The 16824-nt window shown below is 45.2% G+C and overlaps 1 protein-coding gene across 16 annotated transcripts in view; it reads left to right on the top strand.

The window, feature by feature from the left end:
* MAP7D2 (MAP7 domain containing 2) overlaps positions 1-16824 on the top strand; it is a 105979-nt gene that overhangs the window by 57272 nt on the left and 31883 nt on the right. For 2 of the 16 annotated variants that reach the window (XM_082375576.1, XM_082375582.1), the window contains exons 4-9: positions 2842-2953; positions 3795-3893; positions 5993-6103; positions 7970-8092; positions 13392-13522; positions 15119-15246. In XM_082375576.1, coding sequence (XP_082231702.1) covers positions 2842-2953; positions 3795-3893; positions 5993-6103; positions 7970-8092; positions 13392-13522; positions 15119-15246 — 704 coding nt within the window. Of the gene's footprint in view, positions 1-2841; positions 2954-3794; positions 3894-5992; positions 6104-7969; positions 8093-13367; positions 13523-15118; positions 15247-16824 lie in introns of all 16 variants that reach the window. The other 14 variants (XM_082375583.1, XM_082375574.1, XM_082375577.1 and 11 more) reach the window with 8 other exon arrangements.

The following is a 16824-nucleotide window of genomic DNA, read 5'->3' as shown; positions in this document are numbered from 1 at the left end:
AAGGACTTACTATGCTAGTTGTTATCTTGTAGACTTGAATGATCTGTAATATAGGTAATATCATACCCATTTTACAGACAAGGGAACCGATGCCCAAAGATGACATTAAACGATTAACTCAGGGTCATGGGGCTAAGTAGCAGGCAGAAGTGGGATTTGAATTCATATCTGCTGATTCCAAACTAGGATTCTTTGCATTCCATCACATGAAGGAACAGAAAGAGATACACACACATGCTAGGTAATACGGGACTATATGGGACTAACCTCTAATAAGAGTAAAGTGAACCAGTTTTGGTTTTGACATGTTTGAAACATCCGATTCTGACAGCTTGGGTTTTATAAGTCCCCTTACCATAGAGCTTGGTTACCACCTATTTTTAATCATCTCTCCAAAAGTGGGTGACACAGAGTGACTGTGTCTTCTCTCAGGGATAGCGTCATTTTCGTAAGTCTACGTACAGTTCAAAGGAATAAACCTCTAATGGTAGAATTTGGAGCAGCTCAGTGGGTTGGGGGTAGATGACAGAGGTATTTTTTCTAAAGGTAACCGAAAGGCTCCGGAGTAGGTCTGGCTTTGGATGAACATTCCCTTAAAATTATGCCCCTAGATAGCTATTCAGTGATACGGTTGGCTGTGAGTCTTGGTGTTCTTTGTTCTCATTGTCTCCTAGTAGATGAAGGACTTTTTTTTTTTAATAAATTATTTATTTATTTATTTATTTTTGGCTGCATTGGGTCTTCGTTGCTGTGAGCAGGCTTTCTCTAGTTGCGGCGAGCCGGGGCTACTCTTCATTGTGGTGCGGGGGCTTCTCATTGCAGTGGCTTCTCTTGTTGCGTGCAGAGCACGGGCTCTAGGCACACGGGCTTCAGTAGCTGTGACACGTGGGCTCAGTAGTTGTGGCTCGCGGGCTGTAGAGCGCAGGCTCAGTGTTGTGGCACACAGGCTTAGTTGCTCTGTGGCATGTGAGATCTTCCCGGACCAGGGCTCGAACCCATGTCCCCTGCATTGGCAGGCAGATCCTTAACCACTGTGCCAGCAGGGAAGCCCAAGGACTGTCTTGTGAGGTCTTTCTGGCAGGTAGGCAATATCCCATAACCCACTCAATACTAAATTCACTCTGAGGTGAAAGATTTCAACACTTAAATTAGATCATTGGTGGGAGGGAGGGGATATGGGGATATATGTATACGTATGGCTGATTCACTTTGTTGTACAGCAGAAGCTAATAAAACATTGTAAAGCAATTATACTCCAATAAAGATATAAAAAAATTAGGTCATTGGTTAAATAATTGATGTTAAATCCATATAAAGGAATACTATCGAGCCCCAGTGTTGAGTGATCAGACTTCAGTCCTCAAATAGTCAAGAAGTTCTAGTTCCTCCAAGCCCTCATCTTTTCTCAGACAAACCGCTGGGGCTGGCTGTCAGAATTTAATGGGCCAGGGTCTTGAGAACAGGATTCTGCCAGGAAATGCACACTCATTGTAGAGTCTCAGCCAAAAACTAGAGCGCAGTTAATAGCAAATACAAATCTGAGACTTACAGGAGGAAAGAAATCCCCTTTCTGCTCACAGGTCCCTGGAGAAGCTGTCTTTTAGCAAAGTGCTATTCGGAGAAAAATTATGCAGAGGAGGCTGAGATGTGGAGAATGCTCACCTCATCCCTCTGGTGTGGACAAAAGGGACAGATCCAGGCACCTCCTAAGTGACCTTTCTGTGTTTCTAGTGAGTGAAATAAAGGAGCCTTTCCCCGATCCTTAAGTCACGGTCACTCAGTTGGTGCTGCCCTAAATTAATTTTGCTTGCTTGTTTATTTAAGCCATGAGAAAATAGTATCTTTTTGTTTTGAAGTTGGGCTAGGATTAGCCCAGTTCCAGGAGCACCTCAGGGTGGGGTTTTATGAGGGTGAAAAGGTGTCCGTGTGACCGCTTACCCTGTGGGCCTTCTCCAGTGGAGGCAGGGAGCGGATTTGGTATTTGCAGTGTCATTGAGGTGGTGCGGAGCTCAGAATTAGGACAGCTTCACTCCAGTGCCAGGGAAAGACTTGCCAGCAGTCAGGCCCAACTTTATGAAAAGAACAATTTGGTTAATGCAGGGGCGTGCTTTTGATAAATGCTCTGTTAGGAGAGAAGCCTGGTTGTTGCTTTTCTCTTCTGGCTAAAAACTGTTTAGTTCTTCCTCCCCCACCCCCACCCCCCGCCACCGTCTAACTCTGAGAATGCATAGATGCTTGATTTTGTGGACACCAGTTTCTCTACTTTTGTCTCTTGTATTTTGAAATATGCAGTATTATCCCCAGATACTACGTAGCAGAAAAGAGTTATAATGTAGAGAACAATTAATTCCCCTTTAAGAAGCTCTAAGAGGAAAATGGGACTTTGCAAAATGGACTTCAAAGTCATGGTGTATCCCCCCAAAAAGTTATGCTTAAGGCTATTAAAATTCAAATTATATTTCAGTTTACTCAAATCATAGTCCTTGATGCTTGTCAACAAGAGAGGATGCAGTTGGTTCTAGAGCACAATTCCAGTTCTACTGGATGGGACAGGCCTCAAGGAGTTAATGCTTGTCTGGCATTATTCTTAAACAAATCAAGGCCTGGCTTTGCAGCAGCCTCTCCCGTGGGAGGGGAGAGGTGCTGGGGCTGGGAGCCGGCGCTAGCCGCCTTGTTTACTCCCCGCCCACTGAGAAGGCGCTGGTGTGGTGGGGAGAGCACGCGAGCCTGGGTTTTGGATGCTGAGCGGAGAGCCCCGTCTGGTGACTCACCCCCGCGCGGAGGTGCAGCAGTGCCGCGGGGCTGGGTGGTTAATCTTGCTGTCTCTTGCGTGAACGGCAGGAGCGGCTCGAGGCGATGATGCGCAGGTCCCTGGAGCGCACACAGCAGCTGGAGCTGAAGAAGAAGTGCTCGTGGGGAGCCTCACTGGCCGCGGGGCCCGGAGGACGCGATGGTGAGTGAAGGGCTGTCCCTGCATCGCAGGGCCCGGTGGGGAGATCTTGGGGGCAGGAGGGAGATCACGGGCAGACTGGCGCCCGCAGGATCTGGGGGATGCTTTGTACCGATCTGCAGGTACCTTTTTCGGATGTGATGTTTAAAGCTGCCAAGCTTCCTGTGTATGCATTTCTTGCGAAGGGGATCTGTTCATTCTTCTTGCTCACAAACAGCAGTTGATACAGTAACTGGGCTTTGAGGTAAAACAAAAGAAAAACAAAGAAAATGAATGTAGAGCCTGGTTAACCGGATCCACCTAGCAAGCCCAGAGGTAACCTGATTTCAGGGAAGGTCAATGGCTCGGTCATGGCTGCAGCATGACGGGGAAAGGCTGAGCAGCAGTAACCCCCTACAAGGGGCTGGGGTTCTTCCCGCCACATTATTTACTTCTGTTGCTCTTTCAGTTTTGCTTTAAGGTGACTTATTTATTTCATTATCCAGTTCATACTCATCTTTAAATTTCCAAATGTTTAATGTATGGATTGTTACTGGTCCCTGGGTGGTTTTGCCCTCTTTTTAGTGTCTTTTCTGTGTCTGCCATTCTATTATGCAGGAGCTGTACACCAGCTCTTTCTGAGAGCAAATGGGTTTACATGAGTGGTACAGTTTCTTGACTTTGCTGTATTGTGCTTATAACCTTTTGTCAGTGAATATACTTTTTTTTCTTTTTTTCTTTGAGACGTCAACAGCCCATCTCAGTTACTTTTTCTAATTTCCTAATAGAAACTAGAGTCAACCAGAAATTGGGACTTTTTTCTTTTACCTGTCTTTGCTCTGATTTTTTTTTTTTTGCTGTGTAGGTGAATCAGGAAATACCCCACCCCCTCCTCTAGGTTTAGCAGCCAGCACCCTCCCTCCGGACCCAGGGACCACTGCCGCCGCTGCTGAGTCCACCAACGGTATATCCCAGCATCACTGTGCCGTGGCATTTTGTGATGACTGTCCCGGTCACCCTCCTCCATCACTGTGTCTGTCTCAAGCACTTTTACAATTGATTTCTTAGTCTGACCCCTTAGAACTTTTTTCTAGAAAGTGAATGACATGCCCATATTGCTTTGTTCGTCATCGTGGAGCGTGCATGCCTTACATCCTAGTACCCTGGAGACATTTCATCCTTAGCTCACTAACTTCTGCCTTGACAATCTTGTCAGTGTTTGACTTCTGTGCGTTTAGATCTTCAACGCTCTCATGTATCATTGGTTTTTAGGCATTAAGTAGTAGGGTATTTCAATCACTTCTGGTTACCAGAACCTATAATTACACGGAGTTTCGGGTATTAATGTGATGGATTCCTGGAGAGGTGTTTGGGTTTACCAGTACTAACACTGTGAATCCAAACAAGGAGATAAATTGGCTTTGTTCTTGATTTCCTCTCTCTGATAGGCTCTCTGTTTTGTATACAGGCCCGGGAAATTCTTAGGGTCTAGGTCAAGAATAGAACTAGCAAAACCTTGCTCCCATTTAATAGGGACTTTAGAAATTCAACCCATCTTTGACTGGTAAAGAAAAAACAAGATGTAAAAGGGATACAGTATTTCCCAGCCACCCAGAAGGTCAAATTATAGCAGTAGGAATAAATATCCTTGGTCTCCAGCGTTTCTTTGACAAAGAATAATTCTTATTGGTGTTGCTGAGTAGCAGAGACTTTGCCGCCTGGGCCACGTTCACTGTCATATGGGCACTGGCCTTCCCCCAACAGAGAGGGGCAGGTAGAGTTGATAATGACACCTTGGGAATCGTACCCAGGGCCCTGGGACAGGGTGAGGTGAGTGTGGTACTCGACTGGAGCACTTAGTTTAAGGGAGTGGCAGAAATCTCAGTAATCAAGATAAAAGAATATTTTAATCAAAATGAATGAAGAACAATCTATGATGAACAAAATATTGAATTTGCAAAGACCAGTACCATGCTGAGCCATGTCGGAGCCTGAGGCAAAAGGGGAAATGTGTACCCCTAGAGACATGGTTTTATGTAATTTCCAGTGGTTATTTTTCCCAGAACATTAAAATACTCAAACTGAAACGTTGAAAAGTAGGTGTATTAAAGCACATACCGTTTTAAGTTTAAATATTTTATTTATACCCAAACAGACTGTATTATAATTTTACTTCAGTCTAAGTTATTTAAAAATTATGTAGGGTCATCACTTGGTCAGGAGAAATTGTCAAACAGGACACTTCTCTCATTTGAAAACAAGATGAGTAGAAGAGTAGATTTTGAAAATATTATTGATGAGTTTGCTTCCTTTAGAGCCGGGGCCACACATCTTTCCTTTTGCCTCAAGCTCGGATATGGCTTGGCTGGCACTGTGAGCACCTCTCGGGTTGCTGCAGTCGTTTCACTTAGAAGCCCGTCTAAAGTAATGGTGGGAAATTAAGAGTACCAAACCTAGGACCACATTTTAAAATCCTAACCGTAAACAGTCATAGCCTTTGAGAAAGGGCCATTGTGACCCCATCTCTTGATAAAAGGAAGAAACCAACTGCTAAAGGTTGTTCTGCTTTAAATACAGCTCCTTGCTTTACAAATTACTTCTCTCTGCAACCTGAGCTCTAGATAACCTCAGAAAAAGTCCGGTTTCAGCTCACCCAGTCTCAGTCAGATCGTAGAACATTTTGCAGTGGTGCTTTGTCTCTGGGTCCAGGTTGGTTTTGTTTTTGTGTGGTCTGAGTTTACTTAAAAGTCCCTGGACACAAGGAAGTGGTTGACTGGTGGGATTAACAGGGCTTTAGTTGAACAGTTGAGTGAGGCTGAACATTTGGAGTCAAAGAGAAACACAAAGTCGAGCAATAGAAGAGAAGAACTTGCTTCAGGTGGATGGCTGCTGTGGCCCGGGCATTCCCAGACGTGCCAAGTGGAGGGCAGGGAGCTGGAAACAGTGTGCTGTGCCACAGTGGTTTTGGAGGCGTGTGGATGAGGACAGGAAGACACTTTGGGAAATGTGTTTCTTAGTCTAGAGTGGTGTGAATACCAACGTCTTTAATGCATTTCTCTGCAGCATGTGACAAACTTTCAACATCAACCATGAATTTGCCAAAGCAGACGGAGCCTCCCATGAGTAAGCGCCTGTCTTCATCCACCGCGACAATGTCCTATTCCCCAGACCGAGGCAAGTGAACGTGTAGACCTGGTCTGTCCAGTTTTCTTCTTTCTAGCGTGAGCGTGTTAACGTCGGTCTTTGGGAGAGCCCCTCTTGAGCCTTCTGCAAATAGCCCCATTCTCCTAGCCTTGCGATCTGTGCGTGGGAGCCCCAGGGCCTCACTAATGGGACTTTGGAATGTGGCAACGCGCTCTTCACAACCAGGTCATTGTTGAATAGGGACAGGAGTTAATGCTATGCTCCCAGTCTGAAAGAGACTTCCATTTTCCACAGTGCATGTAGACGTTATCCTGGCCTGGGGTTAATTGACCAGTGGGCAGGTGTGATTGTTAAAAAAGTAACTGCCCAGTTATTGGTGCGATATTGTTGATTAGCCAGAAACGGCGGGATTGATGAGGCAGAGGTACGCGGGAGACTTAGATGAGTGAAAAAAATGGGGCTCTGCTCTTGTCTGTGGTTTGTAAGCCTGCCCGTTTCTCTTTTGAAAACAGAAGTTCAGAACTAATACGAAATCTTTAAAAGGGCAAAAGGATGGGTGGCCTTTTCTGGCGCTCTGTTTTGAGGTGAGAGATGGTATGTATAGGACGGGTGCCAGTTCCAGAAACTGAATAGATGATTAAAATCACCCATGTTCTAATGGAGGCTCAGAGAAGACACTAAAAGTCTGAATTGCTACCTTTCAGAGTTTGTAGGTTAAGGAAGGGAGGGAAGCTCTCCATGCATTAAATGCTTATCTTAAAGCATCACTGAAGAAGTGTCAGGTGCCAGTAGAGTACGTAACTCATCGAGTCATCACCAGGGGGTGAGCAGGAGGGTGTTTGTGACTCTGAAGAGGCCAGTGTGCGTTCCTGGTTTTTTTCCACTGGCTTTGACCTTGCGCCTCCAGCACAGAGGTCTGTCATGTGTGGCAGAGACCCCAGAAGTGTCAGTGTCGATGCTCTCTGATGCAGTTCATGGGTAAGCGCTGGAAACCTTGAATTAACTAGGAGCTGGATGAGAGAACATCTACATGCTTTTAATTCTGTATAGCTGTTCCATTTGTGAGTATATCCCATAGGTTTTCATTAATTCATATGGTTACGAGTTGATGTTAAATTCATATTTGCATTGATTAATGTGTAAAGATAATCAGTATGTTATTATATATTTTTGGCAACTGAATTATCTGCTTGTGGATTATTAATTGAAAATTTGAAATTCCCAAGCCATTTACTGGCTAGTGGATACCCAAAGAAGACGAAGTCATTGAAAAGTTAATCCATTATCTTATAATATGTTCCGAAACCATCAAAATAACATTTCAGTCACTGAATTTTAGATTATGGATACTACTACTTCCATTAAAGCTGATAATTAGTTGGCTATTTTTTTTTAATGTTTCTTATTTAACTTTTGCCCTTACTTGCGTGGGAAAAGTATGAAAGGATGCATATTTCTACATTAACAAAATCAGTGTGTTATGAAATATTTCCTAACAGAGGGCCTAAAACAAGTGTTTTGTAGGAGTAATCTTTTTCTCCAATGTTAGATCTACTTGGTGAGTAAATGGTTTCTTGAGTCCCTATGACATCTTGGAATATGGGCTAATTCTCTTCGGGTGGTACAGGTGATACTCTAATTCTGTAATAGCATGTTGAATGAATTCTGGCACCCCAGGAGAAGTAACACACTCTCCCAAGCTCTAAATGACACAGCGTCTGTTTTCTTTTACTATGACGAGCTCCGAAGCCATCCTTTGCTACAATATTTTTTCTTTCCACATTCGTTCTGCCACCCAAAAGTTGATTTGCATCATGCACTGTGTTGTTTTAGGCATTTTATTTTGTTTTGTTTTAATTTTGCTTTTTAAAATTTTCATTTGATTCCGTCCCTCAGCTCATCGCACGCACCTTAGTCCCATGGAAACCTTTCTTGTTATGCGACTGTTGACACCCACACAGGCTTCTTTAGCCAGAAGCAGAAGTGCACTCATGCTCTCTGAGCAGGCCAGTCACTCAGGTAAAAGAGGCCAAGCTGGTGACACTGAGGAAAATGCCCCAAATGGTATTGGTTGGCCTTTGAGTTATTCCTGAATTTTTATATCTTGCTTCACATTTGTTGGCTTCATGAAATGTCTTCTATGGTTAATAACATTTTCTACCCACCAGTGTTTTATTGTTGCTATATTTCTTTTCTTTCAAGTGTCACAGAGGTGAGTAAATTATTTTATGATTGAGGGCATGTGGATTAGGAAAAAAAAAAATCCATCTCATGAGCTATGGCGGTTAGTAGACTTTTTTAAATAGACGGTTTGGTAAAGTAGCCTATAAACTGCAATCTCAGAAGTCCCATAACCAGCTCTACCACTTAGTAGCTCTTACCACTTTGGGTGAGTTAATTAACCTCTCTAAGCCTCAGTTTCCTCATCTCTAAAGTGGAGTTATTTTAAATTGTCATGAGGATTAAATAAGATAGCACAATGATGGACACAGTCAGAACAGGTATCTAGAGCCTCACTACTCAAGGGGTGGTCCATGGACCAACAGCATTGGTATTACCTGGGAGCTTGTTAGGAGGGTGGACTCTCAGGTCCCGCCAGACCTGCACATTGACGTCCAAGAAACAGTGGGCCACACCATCAAAGCCCTTCCTTGACCAAAGCAGATCAAACCATCATGGCAAGTTTAATGGGGACTAAAAAAAAAAAAAAAATTAATGGGCACTAGTGTCCCCTGTTTGCAAGTGAGTAATGCCGTGTCCACATTAGGGCATGTCTGGTCTCCGTGTCAGTTCCCAAGATATAGTGCGTTCAGTGAAGTAACATATAAATGACATATTGTCCTCTACCTAGTTCTACCTGTTTCCAAGTAGTTGTGCTGTTTCTGCAGAGAATATATACAAATGGCCAATAAGCACATGACAAGATGCTGAACATCCTTAGTCATTAGGAAAATGCAAATCAAAACCATAATGAGATACTACTTCCCACTACTAGGATGGCTAAAATTCAAAGAAAAAAAGGATAATACAGTTGACTCTTGAACAATTTAGGGGTTGGGGGTACCAGCCCGCCTCAGTCAAAAATCTGCATATAACTTTATAATCAGCCCTCTGTATACTTGGTTCCCTATCCGCAGATTCAACTAGCCACAAATAGTACCGTAGTATTTACTATTGAATAAAATCTGCATGTAAGTGGACCCATGCTGTTCGAACCTGTGTTGTTCAAGAGTCAACTGTAATATGTATTGGCGAGGATGTGGGAGAAATTGTAACCTTTATACATTGCTGGTGGGAATGTAGAATGTGCAGCTGCCTTGGAAAACAGTCTGGCAAGTTTTTCAAAATGTTAGCGTTACCACATGAACCAGCAATTCTACTCTTTGGTATAGAGTCAAGGAAATTGAAAACATACACAATGAAGTATACAAGTATTCTCAGCAGCATTCTTCAGATTAGCCACAATGTGGAAACAACCCAGATATCCAACAACAGATGAATGGATAAACAAAATGTGTTTATCCATAAAGTGGAATATTATTCAGCTATAAAAAGGAATGAATTACTGATACATGCTACATGATGAACCTTGAAAACATTATGTTCAGTGAAAGAAGCCAGGCAGAAAATGCCACAAGTTTTATGATTCCATTTTTATGAAATGTCTGGAATAGACAAATCCAGAGAGACAGTAAATAAGTGGTTACTAGGGACTAGGGGAGGGGGAAGAGGAGTGAGTGCTTAATGGGCACAGGGTTTCTTTTGGGGGTGTTGAAAATGTTCTGGAATTAGACTGTAGTTATGGTTGCACAACCTTGTAAATATACTAAAACCCACTAAATTGTACACCTTTATGATATATGAATTCTATCTCAAACAAATCAACAAAAAACTCCTGGGAAGTAGGAAGTATCCCCATTTTGAGAATGAGAAATGTGTCAGGAGGACCACTCCCAGGATCGATGATTCTCTAGGAGAGCTCAGAGCTATGATTTATTACAGCAAAAAGCTACAGAGCAAAATCAGTGAAGGGAAAGGGTACAAGGAACAAAGTCCAGGGAAGACCGGGCACAGGCTCCCAGCGTCCTCTCCCAGTGGAGTCACACGGGACACGTTCCCCCAGCAATGAATTAGTACATGTATGAAGTGTTGCCAACCACAGAAGCCCATTAGAGACTCAGTGCCCAGAGTTTTTAGTGGGGGCTGGTCACGTGGGCACCCCCTGCCAGGTATGTACCCAAATTCCAAACTCAGAAGGAAAGCAGGTGTTCAGCGTAAGTCATGTTGTTTGTACAAACAGGTTAGGCACAGTGAGCCACTCTTACCAGTTAAGGGTGGGAACTCTGCCCAAATCCAAGTTCCCCGATGCCGGGGCCAGTGTGGTAAGCAGGCCTTTCCAGGGAGAGCAGTTAGGCCTGCTGTGTTTTTTCTGTTCTTGTCTGCACAGTTCACCCCCTTGGTCCTTGGCCACGGTGTCTTTACGGCAGAATTATTATCAATAGGAGCTCGTATAGCAGGCTGAGGCCAACCTACCGTGTGGATCTCACTTGTGCCATGTAGGGGTGCTGGACTTAGACAGTTAAGACACAGACCAGTCACTATCAAGGTCTGTCCTAGAAAGCCAGCTGGCTTCCTCCGTATGTTTCCATATGAACCTCTTCTACCTGGCCTGAGGCATCAATTCAGGCCCAGCCAGCGCTAGGCAGTAAGATGAAGCTGGCCCGAAGCCTTCCAGGGCTGAGGCACTGTCGTGATGGTACAAGTACAGTCCCCGAGAGCACACGTGTCCCCTGGAAACAGAGTTTATGATGTTCGGGCACCCCACGCAGGATGTGCATTGGGCAGGCAGTCCAGGCTCACAGCCCCCCCCCCACCCCGCTCTCAGTCCTCGCTTTCAGAGGCACTGCCTGAGGCGGTCCATTCCAAACAGTTCTGCCAGCGACCCTGGCTTCACCTCCTGCCGAGTGTGGACTGCATGTGGAGGTGTTGAGCGGGGACTGCGCAGGAGCTGGCCTACCCCTGCCATCTCAGGGTCACGCTGTCACCTGCAATCTGTCTCGATCTGAAGCGCTGGCAGCAGCTTGCAAAGGCAGTGTGGTTTTCCTTCAGCAAGAGGGGAGAGTTCCCAGAAACAGTTCCGGAAGAGAAAGATCGTGAATGCCCTTCCCCTGGCCCTCCCCTGCACCACTCCAGGGGGGCTGGGTTTTGTTGTTTTTCTCCATTGTTATCAGCACGCCCCTTTCAATAATCACGACTTTACATTTTCTCAGTCATCCTCTACTCTCACATGGACCTTTCATCTAGAAGGGTTGAATGCAAGAAGGACAAGAGCATTTTTATTTAAAAAAAAATGTGTCCAACTTAAGCAGAATGACACATCATGCTCAGAAACTAGGACAAAATCCTGAATTTTCAAAAAATTTCAAAATAGGTTTGCATCATCCCCCGTCTCTTCCATCCTCTTCATTTATCCAGTGAGCAGCCTAGAAAAGATCAGTCCCTTTTCGGGGACGGGTGCATTGAACAAGTTGCCTTTCTGAGGTGTGTGTAGAGGGAGAAGGGCAAGGGAAGTAGAGTCAGGCTCTCGGTCCGTTGTTAACAAACCGTAGCCAATCTGGAAAGTCAAACACCAGACGTCTTGTCTCGTCAGCAGTGATGCATCCCCCAGAGGGGGTCGAGCCTGCTCTTCGGGGTGGACAGAGGGGTCACACTCCCTTGAGTGCCCTTTCCCAACTTGCAGCTCTGGCAGGAATTACAAGTTAGAAATGCAGTCCGGCTCCACATCAGAAGTCGAGAGCCCACCAGCAGCTCCGTGTTGGATGGTCCCATCAGAGAACGAGCCTTTTCCTGTGTGCATTTGTCTGTGACCTGGATGGTCCAGCCAGCATCTGTGATGTTTTCGCAGGTTAGGGCCCCACGGAGGGGTGTTCTGTATCTACAGTGGTTCCGGGTTGATTTTTAAAACTTCAAAAGTGTGTTTCTGTCTGGAGATTGCCTCTCTTTTTACAACTCCCTTTTCCCAGAGGCTCCATTATGCAAAAATCACCAGGTATGGAGACTTGTTCTGGTTCCACTACTCGGAATTTAAATTCCAGCCAAACCACTGGTGGTAAAAAGCAAGGAGGTTGTGTCCCACTTCCACTTGGAGGAGAAAGTGAAAACTAAAGGCATCACCTGGGCTGCACTCTTTCCCTCACTTAAGCCAGCATGGCCAAAAGCAGCCAGGGGATCGAGCAAGCCAGCACTTGGAGTTCCATGGGTCATCTTCAGATTCCATAGGTATTTCACCGCTCGCAGCAGACAGCAGCTTGGCTGCTGTTTCCTCTGGTGGGGGCTCCATAGCCACCAGGCACCAGAGGGTCGTCACCCTCCACCCCTTTCTCCTTCCTTTTACCAAACAATGCTTTCACTGTGCATCAGGGAATCAGGGTCTTTCTCACGATTCCTGCTTCTGACACCACTTGTGTCAGGGGTCCCCAAGACCACCCCGGGTTCAGTGATTCGCTAGGAGGACTCAGAGGACTCAGCATGTGGTGGCGCTCGTAGCTGTGATGTTCCAGCGGGAGGCTGCACAGCACAGTCAGCACAGGGAATTGGCGCACGGGCGAGTCCAGAGGACACCAGGTGCAGGTTTCCAAGAGTCCCCTCCCAGTGGAGTCACACAGGATGTGCCTGAGTCCCCCAGCAACGAGCTGCGACAACACGCGTGAAATGTTGCCAACCAGGGAGGCCAGCGCCCAGCACTGGTCACGTAGGCACCCCCTGCCAGGCACATACCACATTCCATACCCAGAGCAAGAAAGCAAGATCAGTCATGTCGTTTGTACAGACAGCTTAGGCACAGTGAGCTACTCATCAGTTAATGGTGAGAACCCTCCTGAAATCCAAGTTTCCAGATGCTTACAAGGGTCAACCTTGTGAACAGGCCCTTCCAAGGACAGCAGTCAGGTCTGCTATGTTAACTCTCTCCTGTACAAGGAAATTGACATTTAGAGAGGTTAAGTCACCTACCCAAGGTGATCCAGCTATTAGGTGATGGTGCTAGGTCCATCTGGCTCCAAAGCCAAGATTTTGAACTCCTGAAATGAACTGGACTCTTGAGCATTGAGTATGGGGGTCTTTTAAGATACGGTCTATTCTGTGTACACTAGAAAAAGTATGGTGGTATTTTGAGAATGTGGATCGCCCGTGTCACGTTTTAACAGAAATGTGGTGTTCTTCCCAACCCTCTGTTCCCCCTACTTTTTCTGTCTATGCTCCCTGTGTCTCTGGGTTTTATACTATAACTCTCTAGTATCCCATGCCTGTCCTCGTGTAGCTCCTGCTGGCCCCCTTAAATCTTCCTACAAGTCTTCTCCCACTCGAAATGCCGAGAAGAAGAAGACGACATCTACATCTGGCGTAGGAGATGCTGGGAAAGGAGCCCCTGCAGGAGCGGAGGCCTCGCCGGTAGGTTTATACCCACTCACCCCTCGGGACTGGTTTATCTGACAGTGTGATTACTCCCTGCACTTGACCTGGGGTCTATTTCCATCAATCTCTAGGGACTGCTCAAGGGGCAGATTTGGTTTAAAATTGCACCCAACCTTTGAAAATCATTTAACTTCTTGCACCCTCCTAAATCTTAGTGCCTTGGAACAGATTCCTAAAGCCCTTGTCCTCGTTATAGCCTGTCCTCCAGAGGACGGGCGTCAGAAGGAATGTTCCCAGTGCCCTTTCTCTGCTTCTTTAAGGATGTCTGATTCTGGGCCAGTCTTGCCTCTACAGGCAACTAGAACTGAAGTTCTAGGTCAACCTTCATCCACAACAGTGGCCTTTAAACATTTTTGTCGTCATGGTAACACTATCAGTAAGGCAGATGTTGAGCAGGTACCCCCGATTGTGTGTATTTGTTTAGAAATTATACATGCCATACTACTTTCATTAGTTATACTTGCTATGTAACAAATTACCCCAAACCTTAGCAGCTTAAAGCCAATGTTTATTACCTCACTGGTTCTTTGGGTCAGAAATTGAGGATGGCTTAGCTGGGTGGTTCTGGTTCAGAGTCTCTCATGAGGGTGTGGTCAGGACAGCAGCTAGGGCTGCAGTCGTCAGAAAGCTTGGCTGGGGCTCTTCCAGGACAGCTCACTCACATGGCCGTTGGCAGGAGGCCCCAGTTCCTTACTGCATGGACCTCTCCAGAGAGCTGCTTGAGTGTCCAGATAACATGGCAGCTGGCTTCCCCTAGAGCAAGAGATCAGAGAGAGAGAGAGAGAGACCAAACCCACGCTTGAGGAGAAGGGAACTGAGCTCCACCTGTTAAAGCAAGGAGCATCAGATGACATGTGGACTCATTTTAAACACCACATTACCATTGGGCATTTATTTTATAACACCATATTTATTTTTTTAATCCATTGTGATCCCAAGGTTCTCACAGGAGAAGTGAATGTTTCAGACCCTAGGGTTTTACTGCTGGGTGGATTCCTGTGGGAGGGGGCTAATGTATGTGGGCATGGGGGCTGCATGAGGATTTGCTGCGGAAAATCACAATCGGGAGAGAAGGGAACCACCGTTGCAGACTGCCTGCCGCGGGCCAGTCACAGAGGCCCATGTGAGGCAGGCCATGGGGAAGACATAGAGGGATGGAGGGGTGGCAGTCCCCGTTAAACTGGGTACACTGTAAGGGTCCCCAGCTCACTGTCTTGCACCCACCTATAGCTTTTTTTTAAAATAGTGATTGTATATCTTTGTACTCATTCCAGCTTCTGTATGTCCAGGACCGTAATCTGGTTCCATTGTTAGCTTTTTGTAAGATAACAAGGAGAAGGCGGTCTTTATGTTTTAAGGCTGAGGTTTTTTGTTTTTTTTTTAACTGAATGACCTAAATATGATGACCCCCTGGTGCTTCTCTGCAAAGATTCCCATTGTGGGAAGCAGTATAGCTCCGTATGGTTCCTTCTGAAAGAAAGCTGTGCATTGCTTCTATCTGGGGTATTTTTAGAAATTGTAGAAGTAATGGCAGTCATGGGCCATGGCCGTCCTATTCTGTGTCCCCTACAGACGGAGAAGACAAAGAAGGGGCCGAGAACAACAACTTCTGTTCCCAGCGTGGGCCTCATGTCCCCTCTGAGAAGATGCGATTTTCCAGCAGGCGTTTCTAAGAGGTCGTCTTCTCCTGTGACAACCAAGTAAGCATCTTTCCCCTTCACCATAGTCAGATGGTTAAAGCAGTTTGGGGGGCTCTGTGCCGTGTGCCTCCAGCTCCCCCACGAGGCGTGGCCGGCCCGCCGAGGTGCGCTGTGTATCTTCTAGATAAATGATGTGCTCTTGAGGGCTTTGCTGCCTGGTAAATACTGGACTCTGATTTACCGAGATGAACCATTCGGCGTGTTTTCTTCAGGTCCATTAGTCCCATTCTGCTTTTCTGGCATTCCCCTTCTTTCTCCTTCAGCTGCATCTGGAGTGAAGTGATTGCATTGCGCTTGGGCTCTGGAGCCCCTGTGCTCCACACTCGCTCTCAGACCCTCTCTCGTCTTGTCTCTTTAACAGAGAGGCAATAATAACTTATCAGTCACCATCAGCTGTATGTTTTTTTAATGAAGCCAATGAAAAACTGTGTAACTGGAAAACAAATTTACACTGTGTGACCACTGACTTAGGTCTTTAAAACATTTTACTGCTAGTAACTGACAAGAACGACTCAGTAAATAACTCATTCCAGCAGTAGAATGGAAACATGTTCAGTAGTATTCAGAGAGAAAGAGAAATATGATTTTAATTTAGAAAAAAGGAAACTCTGTATATAGAGAGAATCATATAAAACTTGATTGGTGCATCAGTTTGGTTCAGAGAACATAGGATAATACACAGATTTAATGAACACTTGGGAATTATTTTTCTTTCCAAAAATTTTTTTAATTTATTTTTTTATACAGCAGGTTCTTATTAGTCATCAATTTTATACACATCAGTGTATACATGTCAATCCCAATCTCCCAATTCATCTCCCCCCCACCCTTCCCCCTTGGTGTCCATGCATTTGTTCTCTACATCTATGTATCAATTTCTGCCCTGCAAACTGGTTCATCTGTACCATTTTTCTAGGTTCCACGTACATGCGTTAATATACGATATTTGTTTTTCTCTTTCTGACTTACTTCGCTCTGTATGACAGTCTCTAGATCCATCCACGTCTCAACAAATGACCAAATTTTGTTCCTTTTTATGGCTGAGTAATATTCCATTGTATATATGTACCACATCTTCTTTATCTGTTCGTCTGTCGATGGGCATTTAGGTTGCTTCCATGACCTGGCTGTTGTAAATAGTGCTGCAGTGAACATCGGGGTGCATGTGTCTTTTTGAATTATGGTTTTCTCTGGGTATATGCCCAGTAGTGGGATTGCTGGATCATATAGTAATTCTATTTTTAGTTCTTTAAGGAACCTCCATACTGTTCTCCATAGTGGCTGTATCAATTTACATTCCCACCAACAGTGCAAGAGGGTTCCCTTTTCTCCACACCCTCTCCAGCATTTGTTGTTTGTAGATGTTCTGATGATGCCCATTCTAACTGGTGTGAGGTGATACCTCATTGTAGTTTTGATTTGCATTTCTCTGATAATTAGTGATGTTGGGCAGCTTTTCATGTGCTTCGTGGCCATCTGTATGTCTTCTTTGGAGAAATGTCTCTTTAGGTCTTCTGCCCATTTTTGGATTGGGTTGTTTGTTTCTTTAATATTGAGCTGCTTGAGCTGTTTATATAT

The sequence above is a fragment of the Balaenoptera borealis genome, assembly GCF_965194805.1.
Source record: "Balaenoptera borealis genome assembly, chromosome: X".
Lineage (NCBI taxonomy): Eukaryota > Metazoa > Chordata > Mammalia > Artiodactyla > Balaenopteridae > Balaenoptera > Balaenoptera borealis.
Note: the sequence above shows the minus strand (reverse complement) of the source record. Positions and strands in the feature narration are given on the sequence as shown.